Source organism: Dasypus novemcinctus, chromosome 17 (assembly GCF_030445035.2).
Source record: "Dasypus novemcinctus isolate mDasNov1 chromosome 17, mDasNov1.1.hap2, whole genome shotgun sequence".
NCBI lineage: Eukaryota > Metazoa > Chordata > Mammalia > Cingulata > Dasypodidae > Dasypus > Dasypus novemcinctus.
Genome location: NC_080689.1, coordinates 62,622,028 through 62,637,361, shown reverse-complemented (window position 1 = coordinate 62,637,361; position 15,334 = coordinate 62,622,028). Strand labels below are relative to the sequence as shown.

Here is a 15,334-nt window from a genome sequence, read left to right as displayed (position 1 = left end):
CAGGCTTCTATCTCTTGAACCTAAGAGGGAGATTCCCTTTGTTGGAACTCATTTTTCTATGGGGGGGAATTGAATTAATCGTGGAAGTAGGTTTATGGTATGAAGTCTGGCATGTTGGACAAGAACTCTCACTGGTGTGTGCTGCCCAAGCTTGTCAGTGAGCTGAGCATAATTTGAAAGAGCCACAAATTCTATTTCTGACATCCTGGGCCTGGTGGTTAAGTTGACTGAAGTTAATCCTCATCCATCCTAGTGGACTTCTAGAGGAAATCTTTCTAGGAGACGCTAGGAGAGGCTTTATAAAAGGCATGTCTCGTTTGGTATAGCTGTGGTGTCCAGAACAGATCAGGGACAAAATGACTCCAAAAAGTATGTTAATGGTAGATCTCTTACTGGGAAGAGTAGAGGGTTATAAATACTAGATTATTTTAGGGACTCTTCTGGTCTTCTTTGTATTACTTCCTTTCTCTTTGGAAAGATTTACCCTTTTTTTTTTTTTTAAGATTTATTTTTTTAAATTTCTCTCCCCCCACCCTGTTGTCTGTTCTCTGTGTTGAGGGGGTTTGGGGGGAGAGGAACCAAGTGGCAGAGTCCCCCAGCGTTGTGTGATCTGCACCGGGAGCCCAGGAAGAGACTAAGGCTCCATCAGGCTTGGTGGCCAAACCCCTACTTGTTATGAGGGGTTTGGGGAAGGATCATTTGCGTGACTTTCCCTCTGGATGTGGGAAGGCCTGGCTGTGGCCACAATGCCTGGTTCTGGTCTCTGGTTCCTGCTGGACTTTCATGCACCCAAAACATGATTGTCAGTTATGAACATGATTAGATGGGAAGAAATGTAACTTTACTTTCTGTAGCATCCTCAGCTTGTCAAAGAGTTCCCTGATAAACCCTTATAATTCAGATGATAAGAACCTTTAACTTGCCCCTTTAAGGCCCATCATCTTTGAGTAAATAAAGAACTGTGTTCAGGATTTAAAGTCAATGTCTGAATCCTTGTGGGGGTTCTTAGCCTCTTAAGCATCCTCTGTCTTTCCTCAGTCCAGTGATGAATATATGTACACAGAGGCTGGAATGAGAGTCAGTGATGTGTTGGGCAAAGGATGTAGTAATAATATTACATCCTGATATACTTTAATCTGCAAGCTCCACTCAATGTAAACTAGTGGACTAGGAAATTTGAGTTAAAGCATTTGATTGTAATCAGTGAGTTTCTTCATGGTTTCTAATATCTGAACTGCCTGATTATGATTTGAGTGACTATCTTTTTAATCGTGGATTCACTTTTGAAGTTGAAATTTCAGGAAATTTAGAAGACTCAGTGATCTTACCACCCTGGTGGAACCACTGATGGAAAAACTCTAAATGTTGCTTTTTTCCCTATACAACTGAATTAAGTTTTTTGAGGGTACATAACACTGTGTCCTGTTTTCTTTTATCATTGGCATGTTCAGAGACTACTTATATAATCTCTCTAACAAATTTTAGTAGACCACCAAATAGACAGTTCTCTGCCATTTAAATTGGCTTGTTTTCTTCTCAAACATGGCAAATAACTTGACATGGTTAGCCCTTTCTCCGTGTGTACTTTTGTTTTTCAGGATAGATCCTGAGAAGTGGAACTCCTGAGTCGTGGGGTGTACATACGTCCTATGACTTGATGTACGATACCACCTTCTAATACCAAAAGGCTCCTGACCTCCTCACATCCTAGCCAGCAGCGGGATATATTAAAGTGATGGGACTTTAATGGGTACAAAATGGTAACTTTAAATTGAAGCATCTATTACTGAAGGTAAATGTTCTACATTTTGTTTAGTTACATTTCTTCTGTCTGCTTTTATCCTTTAGCCATTTACAATAGGTTTTCTTCTGTTTCAGCCTTCCCCAAGTATGAAAAGTGAAAAGGCCCAGAGCTGCCTTCTAGGGAAAAATATGTTCAGTCTTCAAAGTTTTGGAGTCTCTGACAATTTAATAATCAACCTTTAAATGACCTTGCTTGTCACAAATTTACACAACTCTATTTTTATCTTAACTTTCTAACTTGAATAAAAAAGCTTCAGGGCCTATACCCCTTGCCGTGTCCCCCAGCTCTCCTCCCACTCTTTGGGGCTCTGTATCTTCTCTAGGACTTACACCTAATATCTTACTCTATTTTCATCACTTAGGAATAAGGGACTGTAACCCTTCTGGGGAAACTAGCCTTTAATAGGAATAAAAATGTTAGCTATAGTTGTACACTTTGACCAAAGGGAGTGAGAATTTAGGACTCTCTAAGTAAATACGCAGCCAGGGCTATATGGCACAATTGTGCAAGTTAGACACCCAAGGGCCTTGACCATGAAGACAGTCTTCACTTTTCACAATAACTAACAACGATGCAGGACTTAATGTCCACTGGGTTTTGTTCACCGTGCTTTGTATATGCTAATTTGTTCTCACAACAATCCTATGAAGTAGGTACCACTATCCCTGTCTTACACATGAACAAACTGGCACAGAAAGGCTGAAAGGCTTAGGTCTTGCTCAAGGTCACATAGAAAGTGGCAATTACTTTGGTAACAGCTACCTGCTGGTGAAAATTCCAGATGCCTCACCAATGGCAATACCTACAGTTGCCTTAAATTTAATGTGCCCTACAGCCTTACCTCTAAAGAGGGGCTTTTGGTTTTCTATCTTTTGGATTTGGGGCATTTGTTCATTGGGGGCAGTGAACAGAAACAGAAAGAATGGAAGAAGGATCGGGGAGAGCCAACTTTCTTCATTAGAGAAGAAATGGTGCTGCCCACGGAAGAAAGGAAGGGAGGAGGAAGGCTAGGGACTCCTGATGGTATAAGACTAAGTTGGTTGAAGACTTGCAAAACTTCCCAAGGTGTTGGAAGTGGGAGTTGTTTTGAACATGGGACTGTGTGTCACTGGGTCTCAGGGCAAGGACAAGGAGGCCCCTAATGACATCATATGCCCTAAGTGGGATCTGTGGAATGAGACCAGTCTGCTGGTTCTAGGCTACTGAGGGACACTGGGGAACTAAGAGAACCAGAGTCCTGGGAACAAAATGCTCTGGTCTTTTGTTCAGAGGCATTAGCCCTAAGGCTCAACACTGACTCCAAGAATAACAACTCTTGAATATAGTAAGTCCAGCCGGGCAAGTCATCACTGGAAAAGTTCTGAAACTTTCCTGTACCTTCCACGGGACTGGGAGGGAGGAACTAATAATGACGTAGCCTGGATCCCACTCCCATGCCATGAGAGACTTTTGTTTCATCAAGGCTGAACACAGTTCTAGCTATAGCCCTTGACATGTAGAGCTTCCATGAAGGTGGGAATTGCAATCCGGGGGTCCTCACTCCCGCTCCCCTGTCCTTGAGCCTGTTGGTTATTCTCTGGTATGGCTGGAGTTATAGTTGCCCATTGTCTCACTTTATTCAGTAATTGGACCATAAGTACTTGGGGTACCACTTTATTTGCATGACAACCCTGGGGTGTAGGATAGGAGGAGGGCATGCACTGTTACCCCTTTCTCCTTATGCCATAAAGTCACTGGGATTGAGTCTGGAGCTCTAGGCTCTGGACTTTCTGTTCTTTCCACAGGCCTCACCACAGAATTGGTTGAATGTTCATTTATCTCAAGGGTGGCATCTCTTGGACATCTAGATTTAGAATTAGCCACTGACTTGGCTTGAAAGCACTGTCTTGCCTCTTATTAGAGAAGTTGTAGGCTTACATCCTGCTGAAGAGTTCCCATATACTACCCCCCATTAACACTTCTAGCCTTCTTAACCTTCAATTGAGTTCCCTGAAATGCAGATTCTGAGATAGAGCTTTAAGTAGTAGTTATTACGTGAAGCACCAACAGGTCAGAGGGAGGAATACCCATAAAAGATGTATACCTGAGCAGGCTACTGCTGTGGGCAACTCTGGGAGGCACTGTGGAACTTGTCCCAGCGTTGTCCCCTCAGTACTCAGGGATGAGGAAGCCAGGTGTATACTAAGCCTGACCATCATTGAACTTGGCCAGATCCCAGGGCATGTGGCTTCCTCCAGCACTTCCGGCCTGCCCTAGGGGAAGGCCAGCCAGAGTAGTGCCTTGTCACCCTCAGATCCTAGGCAAGATTGTCTACTACTGTGAAACAAAGCACAATCTTAGCAACATAAAACAACATGTTTTATCTCAGTGTCTGTGGGTTAGGAGTCCGTTTGAGCAGTCTAGCTGCATCTTCTGTTTTGAGGTCCCTCACAAGGCAAAATTCAAGGTATCAGTCATAGCTGGGGTCTTGTCTAAAAGCTTGACGGGAGTTGTAACTGGGTAAACTCACTTCCTCTGGGACTCTTTGGCTCATGGCCTCTGTTTGCAGCTGGCTGATGGCTGGAAATGGCCCTCTGTTCCTTGCCACATCGGCCTTCCCAATATGACCACTAGCCTAACCAAGGCATGTAAGCCAATGAGGCTCTAGAGTGTGACAGGATGATGAATTTTATGTAACCTACACAGAAGTGACATCCCATTCCCTCTGCTATGTTCTATGGGTTAGAAGCAAGTCACAGGTTCTGCTGGCATCTCGGGAGGGATTCTGTCAGGATGTGAAGACCAGGAGGTGGGGGCCACTGAGCCACCTTGGAAACCACCTAGCATGGGTGCTGCTGGAGTTTCCCCGTACTTCCACCTACTCTCCACAAGTGACTCCTGGCTAGAAACACTTATCAAAAAGACTTGGAGGTTGAAAAACGTGCAAATCAATCAAATCTAACACTAAAATCCTGACCGGGCACTTGGTGGCTAGTCAAATGTGACTTTTTGGGGTCTGGTACTACTTTCCTGTGCTTTGCTGTGCCTAGTTGAAGGCCAGGCATCTCACACTTTCTGCTGTAGGAGCTCTGAATCTTCATGGTCTTACAGGGATAGACTGTGGGGCCAAACAGTGATGGTTCTCATTGAATTTCAAGGTGAGATTGGAATTGGGTGGATGTGTGTGTGTCGGGGGGAGGGCATGGGACCTTCAAGGAAGAATTTCTGATAGGCTATTGGTGTGAAAACTAATACAAAGAAGAGAGAAGTCTTGTTTCTTGTCTCACAGATGAAAAATTCCAAAGGACATGGACTTGTGCCACTTTCTCAGCACCTGTAATCAGGTGGTGTCTGGGAGGAGCTAGACACTTTAAAACTTCGTGCCATTTCATATAACACTTCTCATCTGAACCACTTCTGCGTATATAACTCGCAGGTAGTAACTGCACAGTGTGCTGCTGCCACCACCATCCATCACCAAAACTTCCCTCCCCCTAACCAGCAGCTGTGTGCTAGGGATTAGCAACCCATTCCCCACTCCCGCCTCTGGTAGCCTGTCATTGTTCCATGTGAATGTGTAGTCTAGTTATTTTGGGAGTGACTGTACAGTATGTCCTCTAGTGTCTGGCTTGTTTTACTCAACATGTCTTTGGTGTTCACCCATTTTGTGGTATGTATTAGCATTTGGATGGACTTTTTTTTTTTTTTAGGATTTTTCCCCATGCCCACCCTCACCCTGCTGTTTCTGTTTCCATTCGCTGTGTGATCTTGTGCATCTATTTCCTCTTTGCTCTCTTCTCATCTTTCTCTAGGATTCAGAAGGATTCGATCCTGGGGACCTCTGATGTGGAGAGTGGTTCCCTGTCAATTGTGCCACCTCAATTCCTGGTCTCTGCTGTGCTTTACTTTGACTCTCCCCTTCGTCTCTCTCTGGTTGTGTCATCTTGCTGCGTGACCCAGTAGGGCAGGCACTCGGCTGGCTGCAGGCACGCTTTCTCTTTTCACCAGGAGGTCCCAGGGAGTGAACCTGGGTCCTCCTGTATGGTAGGCAGTGGTCTTATCACTTGAGCCACATCGGCGTCCCTGGATGCAGTTTTTTTTATACCTGGTTCTGTTAGAGGACAGTTATTCCCTCCTCCACCCCCGCCCCCCTTTGTCCCCTCATTTTCCTTTATAGAAAAGTGTGGTGTTGCCAGTGTGTTACACTGCTTTTGTTAAAAAATCACATTTAATAAAATCTTAGGGTAGCAGCCTTAAATCTGAAACACAGCAGCATGTAGAAATGAGATAACCTAGAGCAGCTTTGCTCTTGTCTCTGAGAGGCCATGCCATGGAATGCTCTGGAACCAGGGCCCCTGAGTGAATCCTGGCTGGGCCACCCACTAGTGTGACCTTGGATGAGTTACCAAACCTCTGTCCACAGATTCTTCCCCTGAAAAATGGGAATAATAGTACCCTCCTCAGAGCTCTTGTGTGGGTTAAATGAGTAGAAATGCAGGGAAAGCCTCAGAAAAACACCAGGAGCCATCAGCGGCTTGTGACTTGAGCCCTGCATGCATCACGGAGGGCATCTGAAGGCATGTGGCCATGCAGTCTCAGACCTGGTATTTCTGGACTAAATGAAAACTCCTCATTTAGGGGCTCATTTTGTGATTGGGCTTTGATTACCTGTGCCTCCTGGGCCCTGCCTTCCCCCTGCTGTTGCTCGCTGGCACTAACAGTGCCACAGCCCCCTGAAGGGTCTCAGACACGTCACCTCGTAGCTTTGCACAGATGGGAGCCTCAGGGGGGAGCCGAGTTTGTCTGACTCTTCTAGCAGGTTTTGACAGCAGAATGGGCAAGGGCTTGTGGACTCAGTGCTTCTGGAGAAGGAATGGGAATGAATGGGAAGCCCTGGGTGGGGGGTGAAGAGGAGTGGACATGAGGATGCTAGAGCAGGAGTGGACGTGAGGACGCTAGAGCAGGAAGGAGCTTTCCCTGGCACTGGCCAGGGACCGCCTGCTGGTGGTTCTGGGTTCTCTTGGTCAGTGTGCAAAGGGGTCACGTGGGCTGCTTGTTTCCAAACTTCAGTTCCTGGGCTCACCTCCAGAGACTGAGCTGGGCTGGTCCCATGGTGGGGTCTGAGGGCTGTGGTGGTTCAGGTCCTTGGGGGGCAACGATCTGGGGGCCGTGGCAGGGGCTTGCCCTGCAGACACAGCCTTCCAGCCACTTAGAGGGAATGTTGACTGAGGGGAATATGAGGAGCTGGTAGAGGGCCTGGGGGTCTAACATCCAAGGTACCCACTGATGTCCTGCTCCTCGAGGGCACTCTTGAGAAACACTGCCAGCAAGTATTAGACCCCGAAGCTGCCTTTTTAGGTACATTATAATTTTCCGGTTGAAGATGAGACCCAGAGAGGTCCTGGCTTTATCAAGGTCACACAGCAAATTAATGGCAGGACTCAGACTGCAAGCAGGTGTCCTGGGACCGCATCCAGTTTCCTCCTCACTACACACCTTTTCCTGAGGAGTGGGAGGTCACCGAGGATGAAGGGGTGAGGCGAGTTAGTAACTAGAATTTAGGGAGCTGGACAAGTCCCATAACCCCAGAGGGCTCAGCAAGACAAAGAGTTTTGTCCTAGTTGAAAATGGAATCAGAATTAGTATAGGGGTAATCTTGGCTTTGAACTTAAATGGTCCAAAGTTCCTATGAAAATCACTAACAGCGTTACTTCTCAGGGGAAGATGTACCTACTTCCTGGACAAAAACATTCTAAGTGCGGCTTCATTTCTCACCCCAGGGAGGATTCAGATTTCCCGCTGGTAAGTTACTGCTATTAGCTCTCGGCCGCTGTGAGGGGCTCCCTAGTGGGTGAAGGTGGGCGTGAGAGCAGGGGAGCTGCCCGCGGGGGCCCGGGACTGCGGCAGCGCGGGGCGGGCACTGCAGCCCCCGCCCTCCCGGCGCCCGCCCCGCGGCCGCTAGAGGGGGCTGTGCGGGCGCCGGGGCGCGGGCTGCTGTCAGCGCGCACGGGGAGGAGCGCGTTTCCTCGCAGCCCGGGGTGGGAGATGGATTTAGTTCTGATGGCAGCGCTGTAAGGGAGGCGCTGGAAGGAAAACTTTGTCAAGGAGCAGCAGCCTCTGTTGTCTGTGATCCCCACTGACCCGAAGAAGCAGCGAATGGCTGGGGGATTTCAGGCAGATGTGGGTAGAGAAACCCTTTCGGGCGCTCTGACCAGCGCGGGACAGCAGGAGGGGTAGGAAATATTGTCCTGCAGGTTAGCTGGTGGATTTATTCAGCTGACTTTGAGGAGAATCCTACAGCGAAGACCAGAGATGGCTGCGATGCCGCGCAGGAGGTAAGACCCTTGGGCTTGCCTTGGTTTTGTTAATTTTCATGGAATTCCCGAGCCTTCCAGCATCCCTCCCCTTCCCAGAGCTGCGGGGTGCAGATGGAGGCGTGCCCTGTCTGTTTTTGTTGGCATCTGCGCTGCAGCCCTTCCTAGTGGCTGGGTATGTATTTCACACCTACCGATTTCTGTTGGTGTAATATTGGAGGCTTTTTCGGAAATCGGGGCTGCCAGGCGCTGGTCACCGCATGGGGGGCTGTGGGCCGGTTTGTCAGGAGAACGAGGTCTGTCAGGCGGGGCTTTCCTCTGGGTTCCCTGTCTTCCTGCTTGGCCGCCGCCCTGGGCGCGCTCCCTTGGGGCCCGGCATGCATCCGCAGCGTGGTTGCAGCTGCAGGTGAGCAGGTGTGAGGTCTGCAGCCACCAGCATTTTGATAAAGGGAGCTGGCAGGTGACCTGGCCCGGGTGGGTTTGAATTTTTGTGCAACTCAACCACTTTGGAGGGGAAACAAAAATCCCCACGGTCCCTGAGGAGGCCTTGACGATCTGTTCATCTCAGCTTCCATCTCCTTTCCTCGGTTTCCCTGCCTGCCTCCCCTCCTCCATCCAGGGAGGCAGCGGGGAGTCCGGGTCCACGTCTGCTGGTTTTCATATCCAGACCGCAGAGTACCTGGTGTTGGGGGTGGGGGCAGGAGGGGGATGGGAAGGGCAGGCAGCTTTAGGGTGCTCAGCAGGCGCTCTGGTCTGGCCTACTGTCTTGCCTTTTTTCTTCTCTCCCCTAATCTCCATCCCTTAAAAATGAAAAAACTCCAGCCCACATCCTATCTAATTCTTCCAAAAACTCTCGTTTATCTACAACATGGCTATTACCCATCTGTTTCTTTACACCTACTCCTCCCTCCTCTTGCAGTTTGTCGTCTAAGATTTAACTAACTCAAATGAGTCTAATAAATAAGAGAAACCAAATGTCAGTTTTATAAATTGACATCCTGTGTCTTCTGACTAACCCCTAAGGAGGGCTGGTCTGGCCTCCCGACAGAAGCAAATGCACTGGGGGTGCACTCAGCTCTTCTCAGGTTGGAGGATATGAAATGTTTAACTTGTGCAGCGTGAGGTGTTCCCATTATGGGATTTTGAAATTGTTTTAAGGGAAAGTATTTGGTCGACATTTGAAGTGATATAGATAAAGAAACGAATTGTGGAATTTCAGACTTGCAAGTATCTCTTCCCACTAGCATATAAATAATGAATACTAGAGATTTTTTAAAGGGGTGTAAGTTATTCGTTAATAGTTTTACTTTATGATGCCTTGCCTTCGTTTTTGTAATGTGAGCAGACTCTTCTCAATGCTTGACCAGGATCTTGCCCAGCCCTCCTCACTGCCCCCAGTCTCCATTTCCCCTCCAAATAGGGCACAAGTAAAAGCAAAGTGTCTACTAGGATGTCTACATATTTGGAAAACCTCTGAAGAGAGACCATCTCTGGTCCAAAATCCATAAATCTACATTGGTTCTTAGATACTAGGTTGCGTAGCTCTCTCAGAAAGGGCTTGTCACATACACAATACACACAAATGACTGAAATGACATACCACATGTAGTTTCTAGGCTTGGGGCAAATTTGCTGTAAGAGGGTGGCAGACTTGGCCCAGTGGTTAGGGCGTCCGTCTACCACATAGGAGGTCCGCTGTTCAAACCCCAGGGCCTCCTTGACCCGTGTGGAGCTGGCCCATGCGCAGTGCTGAAGTGGGCAAAGAGTGCCCTGCCACGCAGGGGTGTCCCACACGTAGGAGAGCCCCACGTGCACGGAGTGCACCCCGGAAGGAGAGCCGCCCAGTGCGAAAGAAAGTACAGCCTGCCCAGAAATGGCGCCCCACACATGGAGAGCTGACACAACAAAAAGAAACACAGAAGCGAACAAAGACGACGCAGCAAATAGACACAGAGAACACACAACGGGGGGCAGGGGGGAATAAATAAATATATCTTTTAAAAAAATTTGCTGTAAGAATTACCATAGTACTGGAACTAGCAATCCTCAACTATTTTTTTGTAAAGATTTTGTTTTTTATTTCTTTTTCTCCCCTTCTCCCCCTCCCCCCAGTTGTCTGCTCTCTGTGTCAATTCCCTGTGTGTTCTTCTGTGACCACTTCTATCGTTACCATCGCCACCGTGAGTCTGTGTTCCTTTTGGTTGTGTCATCTTGCTGTGTCAGCTCTCCATGTGTGCAGCGCCATTCTTGGGCAGGCTGTGCTTTGTTTTGCACTGGGCGGCTCTCCTTACGGGGTGCACTCCTTGCACGTGGGGCTCCCCTACGTGAAGGGCACCCCTGTGTGGCACGGCACTCCTGTGGGCATCAGCACTGCGTGTGTGCCAGCTCACCACATGGGTCAGGAGGCCTGGGTTTGAACCGTGGACCTCCTGTGTGGTGGTTGGACACCCTATCCATTAGGCCAAATCCACTTCCCCTTCTCGACTCCTAGACCCAGGTTTTTTGTTTTTGTTTTTTTTAAGCAGTATATGCTTTTGCTTTCCAGAATTATTTTTGACATATTTATGTTTCATAACCGTATTATTAGCTGCTATTTAGACTGAGTTTTATATGGGCTACAGCACTCAGTCCATATCCGATGCTTAATCTTTTTTTTTTTTTTTTACTAATTCTTTGATTAATTGCATTTCTTTTTTCAGGAAAAGTGGGACATTTTCTTAGTTCTTGCATGTGTATAAACTTTATATTATTCTCACACAGTAATACCATTATCTTGAGACATATAATTCTTCATCTAAACCTTTGCATCTGCAATTTTTTTTTTTCCTCTTCTGGCGTTTTGTATTACAGAAAAGAAGTTTGTTGGCAATATCTGTAAAATCAGTATACGAAAGTCCACAAAAGATTTTTCTCTTCTAATGCCTATTTTCTTTAAAAAATTTTAAAATGTATGGTATAATATACATAGAAAAATGCACGAAACATGTACAGCTCAGAGTATTACAAGGTGAAACACTAGACTACCTTTTTGTCTTTTTTTGTGGTAACATGTAATATAAATTTTGCCATTTTAAGGTCATTTTTACTGCATTAAGTACATCATACATTTTAAGGTGTATAATTCAGTGGCATTAATTATATTTACAGTATCATACCCCCCATATCTACCAACATTTCCAAAACCTTTTCATCAGCCCAAACAAATTCTTTACCCATTAAGTAGTAATTCCCATTGCCCCTTCCCCTCAGCTCCTGGTCAGCTTAAATTAAATTTGTCTCTATGCATTCGCTTATTCCAGATATTTCATTTAAATGGAACCATGCAATATCTGTCCTTTTGTGCCTGGCCTATTTCAGTGAGCGTAATGATTTCAAGGTTCATTCACGTTGTGGCATGTGGCAGCGCCACTACTTCTTATGGTTGAATAATAGCTTGTAGGGCTGGAGCTCGGGTCTCTGTTCATCTTTGGACACTGGCTCCCCCTGTTGGCTGTGGTGAATAATGCCACTGTGAACATGGGCGTGCATGTAACTGAGTTCCTGTTTTCAAGCCTCCACCTGCCTGCCTTTATGGTCATCATTTCCTTACTTTTATAGTTTTGTGCTCTGTAGATCAGACTTGTTTCTTTGAAACATCATGAAACCGGAATTGTAGTTTGTCTTGCTCAGGATTATGACTTTAACTGCTGCATGATGACTACTTTTATCAAATTCATCATAAGCATTCGGAGCCCTTTGCTGGTTCCCTCAGCTCAGCTGGTCTGACTGTGGCTGATGCAACAGCACAGCTGAGGGAAAGAGGTTGTGCAGGACAGTGGCCAGTTTTAGACAAACTTGAGGCGGGGATGGCTGGTAGAGAGCAGCTCCAGAGCAGACCAGGTCTCCTCCCTGCTTCTAGCCTGACCTTCCTCCCTCCAGAGTGGTCTTCCTGAAAAAAAATCTAATCTGTCCCTCCCCTCCCCTCCAGATAAAACTCCAGCTCCTCACCCACCTCTCCTGCGTTACCTCTTCCTTCACGCTCTGCCCTGGGCACAGACTGAGGCTCATTGTCCTTCCCGACCGTGTGCAGCCAGCCTCCCGCCTTCCTCGGGTTCCTTCCGCTGTCTCACATGCTTTCTCCCCACTTTTTGTCCTCCAAATTGCTTCTTTTGGAAAACCAATAAAATAGAGAAACTTCTGGCAAATGTGTTTAAGACAAAAAAGAAAAAAATCAATATTGGAAATGGCATGCAGAGTGAAGGGGAGCAGAGACCTGAAACTGTAACACCATGCATTATCGTATCCTAGCATGTGTGAAAAGCTTGACAGAATGGCCAGTTTTCACTGAAGATATAAAGTGCCAATATTTACTCAAGAAATAGAATACGTTCCTGGGTGGGAAAATCCGATGTTGCAGTTGTCGATTCTCACAGTTTCTCTCACGTGGATGCTGCCCTCCTGATAACAAGAAGTGAGGCAAGTTTATTCCTATCTTTATATTCCTTTGGCAATTTTCTGTGGAATTTTGGAAGGGGTAGTTAAATGCTTGTGCTCAAATGCAAATCATCTTAAGGAAAAGTCAATAGAATTACATTTGTCACCGAAGTATTTTTCTTGAACAAGTGAGCTTATTAAACTTTTTAAAAAACATTAATTTATTTAATGGGTATTTTTTTGTCTTTATTTTTTTAATACTACATTAAAAAAATATGAGGTCCCCATATACCCCCACTGCCCTCACCCCAATCCTTCCCCCATAACAACAACCTCCTCCATCATCATGAGACATTCATTGTACTTGGTGAGTACATCTCTGAGCACCACTGCACCTCGTGGTCAATGGTCCACACCATAGCCCATTAAACTTTGAAATGCATGGCGACTTTATGAAGATAGAACTTCATTGAACAGCAGGCACGATTTTATGCCCATGTTACTTTATCGAGTATGAGTTCTGTCGTGTTTGCTTTCTCTACACAGCAAGGAGCTCACATAAGAATCTCTTGACTTTTACTCTTCAAAATCCATGGTGAAAAGACACAGGAAAAGTGAAGGCGGGTTCAATTCTTTCTTCCTTTCCTTGTGTTAGATGGCAGAGCATCTGTACAGATTGTCTCACTATTCCTTTATTTAGAATTTATTTTCCTTCCCGCTTACCACCACCTTTCTCTTGGATCCTTCCAACACCCTCATTTGTGTCCTAAATTAGCTCCATCTGTTACCACAGTTATGCAGTGTCCAGCTTAACCCGTTTCATGCTGTCCCTACTGTACTGTGAGATTTCCTTTCTCTTATTGCTTAAAAGATGGCATTTTCTTCTCCTGTCCCCCAATTTTTATTTTTAAGTTGATGCATGTGCACAGTTAATCAATAGGACTGAACAATTCTAATGACAAATAACAATCACTGCCCCACCCCAATCCCTTATTTTTTTTAAAGATTTATTTTTATTTATTTAATTCCCCTCCCCTCCCCCGCTTGTCTGTTTTCTGTGTCTTTTTGCTGCGTCTTGTTTCTTTGTCCGCTTCTGTTGTCGTCAGCGGCACGGGAAGTGTGGGCAGCACCATTCCTGGGCAGGCTGCACTTTCTTTCACGCTGGGCGGCTCTCCTTATGGGGCGCACTCCTTGCGCGTGGGGCTCTTCTACGTGGGGGACACCCCTGTGTGGAGCGGCACTCCCTGCGCGCATCAGCACTGCGCATGGGCCAGCCCACACGGGTCAAGGAGGCCCGGGTTTTGAACTAGACCTCCTATGTGGTAGAGGGACGCCCTAACCACTGGGCCAAAGTCCGTTTCCCCCAATCCCTTATTTACAGGCATCCTATTTTATCTATGTTTTTCATTCTGCTATAGTTAACTCAATGTCTCAAAATAATATGCAAATACTGCAATTTCTGAGCTTAATTTTGATCCGTCTCCTTGCCTGCTTGTTCCTTCCCGCTAGCTGTACTTTTATTTCTTTTCCATCATCAGAATTGAGAAGGTGTTCACTCTGTTTCATAAGCACGGCTGAGTTTCTGTGCTTTGTCTGTGGGTGATTCTAAAAGCCGAAAACAGTTCATTATCTGACTAGGTTGATACTGTTCACTGCCTGATAAATAACGTGCTTGCTAGGATTTCATGTCCTTCTCAGGGGCTCCAGTCTCTCATTCCTTCAGTCACTAAGTGGAAAGCTTTACGGGGTGAAGTTCTAATGGGTTTTAGACTCGGGTGCCCTGAGTGACTGACTGAGAAGGGCTGTAGGCTGGGGCACCATCGTCAACCAAGCTGCTCTGGTTCTCCCCCTGCAGTGTGTGCTGCTTCTCTAGAGAAGACCGCTCAGCCAGTGCCTAACTGTAGGCCCCTGGAGTGGGAGGGGGTGTGACAGGGGGCTGGTCTGCTCCCTAGGAGACCTGAAGTTCCAGACATCTTCAGGGCTCTGCCAGACAGATGAACTGCCTCCTTGGCTCAGCATCCTTTGTCTGAAATCTAAACTGAGGCTGCTCAAACATTGGTCACCAGCCTACCATCTGCTTTTCACTCTCCAGAAACGTCTCCATTAGTGATGATCCAATTCTTCATTGTTATCGCAGGATTATATATTTCTTTTTCCTTATGACCAGTTTTGTGGGGTCTAGGGTCAGAAGACGTAAGGGATTGGTGGAATAGGCCTGCCATCTTGAATTGGAAGCCTGGGGCATTAATTTTTAATCGAGCCATGCATAGCGATAAAACAGACCTTTGGCATGGCCATGATTTAAATTCAAGGCCTAGCAGAAGTTAACTTTTCTCTGTTATGAATGTCTTCTAATCGCAGCAGTACCTGTCAAGTCAGCTCCAGCATGTTCTCTGATCTGGAATAGTCTAGACACTTTGACCCACCTTCTTCAACCTTCCACCTAAAGGTTAATGACATTTGGTTTACATGAAACTCTTAACAAGTTCAATTATTTCTCTTCAGAGACTCCAGCAGAGTAGAAGGGGGCAAAGTAAAAATAAGTTTGGCTAGTCCTCTAAGAGGGAATAGGGTAAAAATGAGCAATGAGAAACTGAGAACTTCTCCTGGGAGCCTGGAAGGTAGCTGTTGCCTGAGTGCTTTGGAAGATATTGGTCAGGGTTTCCAACACTTGATTTAGACCAGGAGACTAAGGAATTGTCTCAGTGAACTCACATATGATGGGGAGCAGCAGCTGCCTGTTTTCACCTGGACTAGAAGGGATGTGTGTTCAGAAAGTAAGTCTGGAGTTTTTATGCATGAGAAACTTCGGTTGTCTCTGTTT

The 15,334-nt window shown here is 46.3% G+C and overlaps 1 protein-coding gene across 2 annotated transcripts in view; it reads left to right on the top strand.

The window, feature by feature from the left end:
* The first annotated feature begins 7,818 nt into the window (after positions 1-7,818).
* Positions 7,819-15,334, top strand: part of LOC131274004 (C-type lectin domain family 4 member F-like) — a 33,320-nt gene continuing 25,804 nt past the window's right edge. For both annotated transcript variants that reach the window (XM_058278838.2, XM_058278839.2), the window contains exon 1: positions 7,819-8,118. In XM_058278838.2, the coding sequence (XP_058134821.1) occupies positions 8,096-8,118 (23 nt within the window). In that variant the 5' untranslated portion in view covers positions 7,819-8,095. The remainder of the gene's footprint in view (positions 8,119-15,334) is intronic.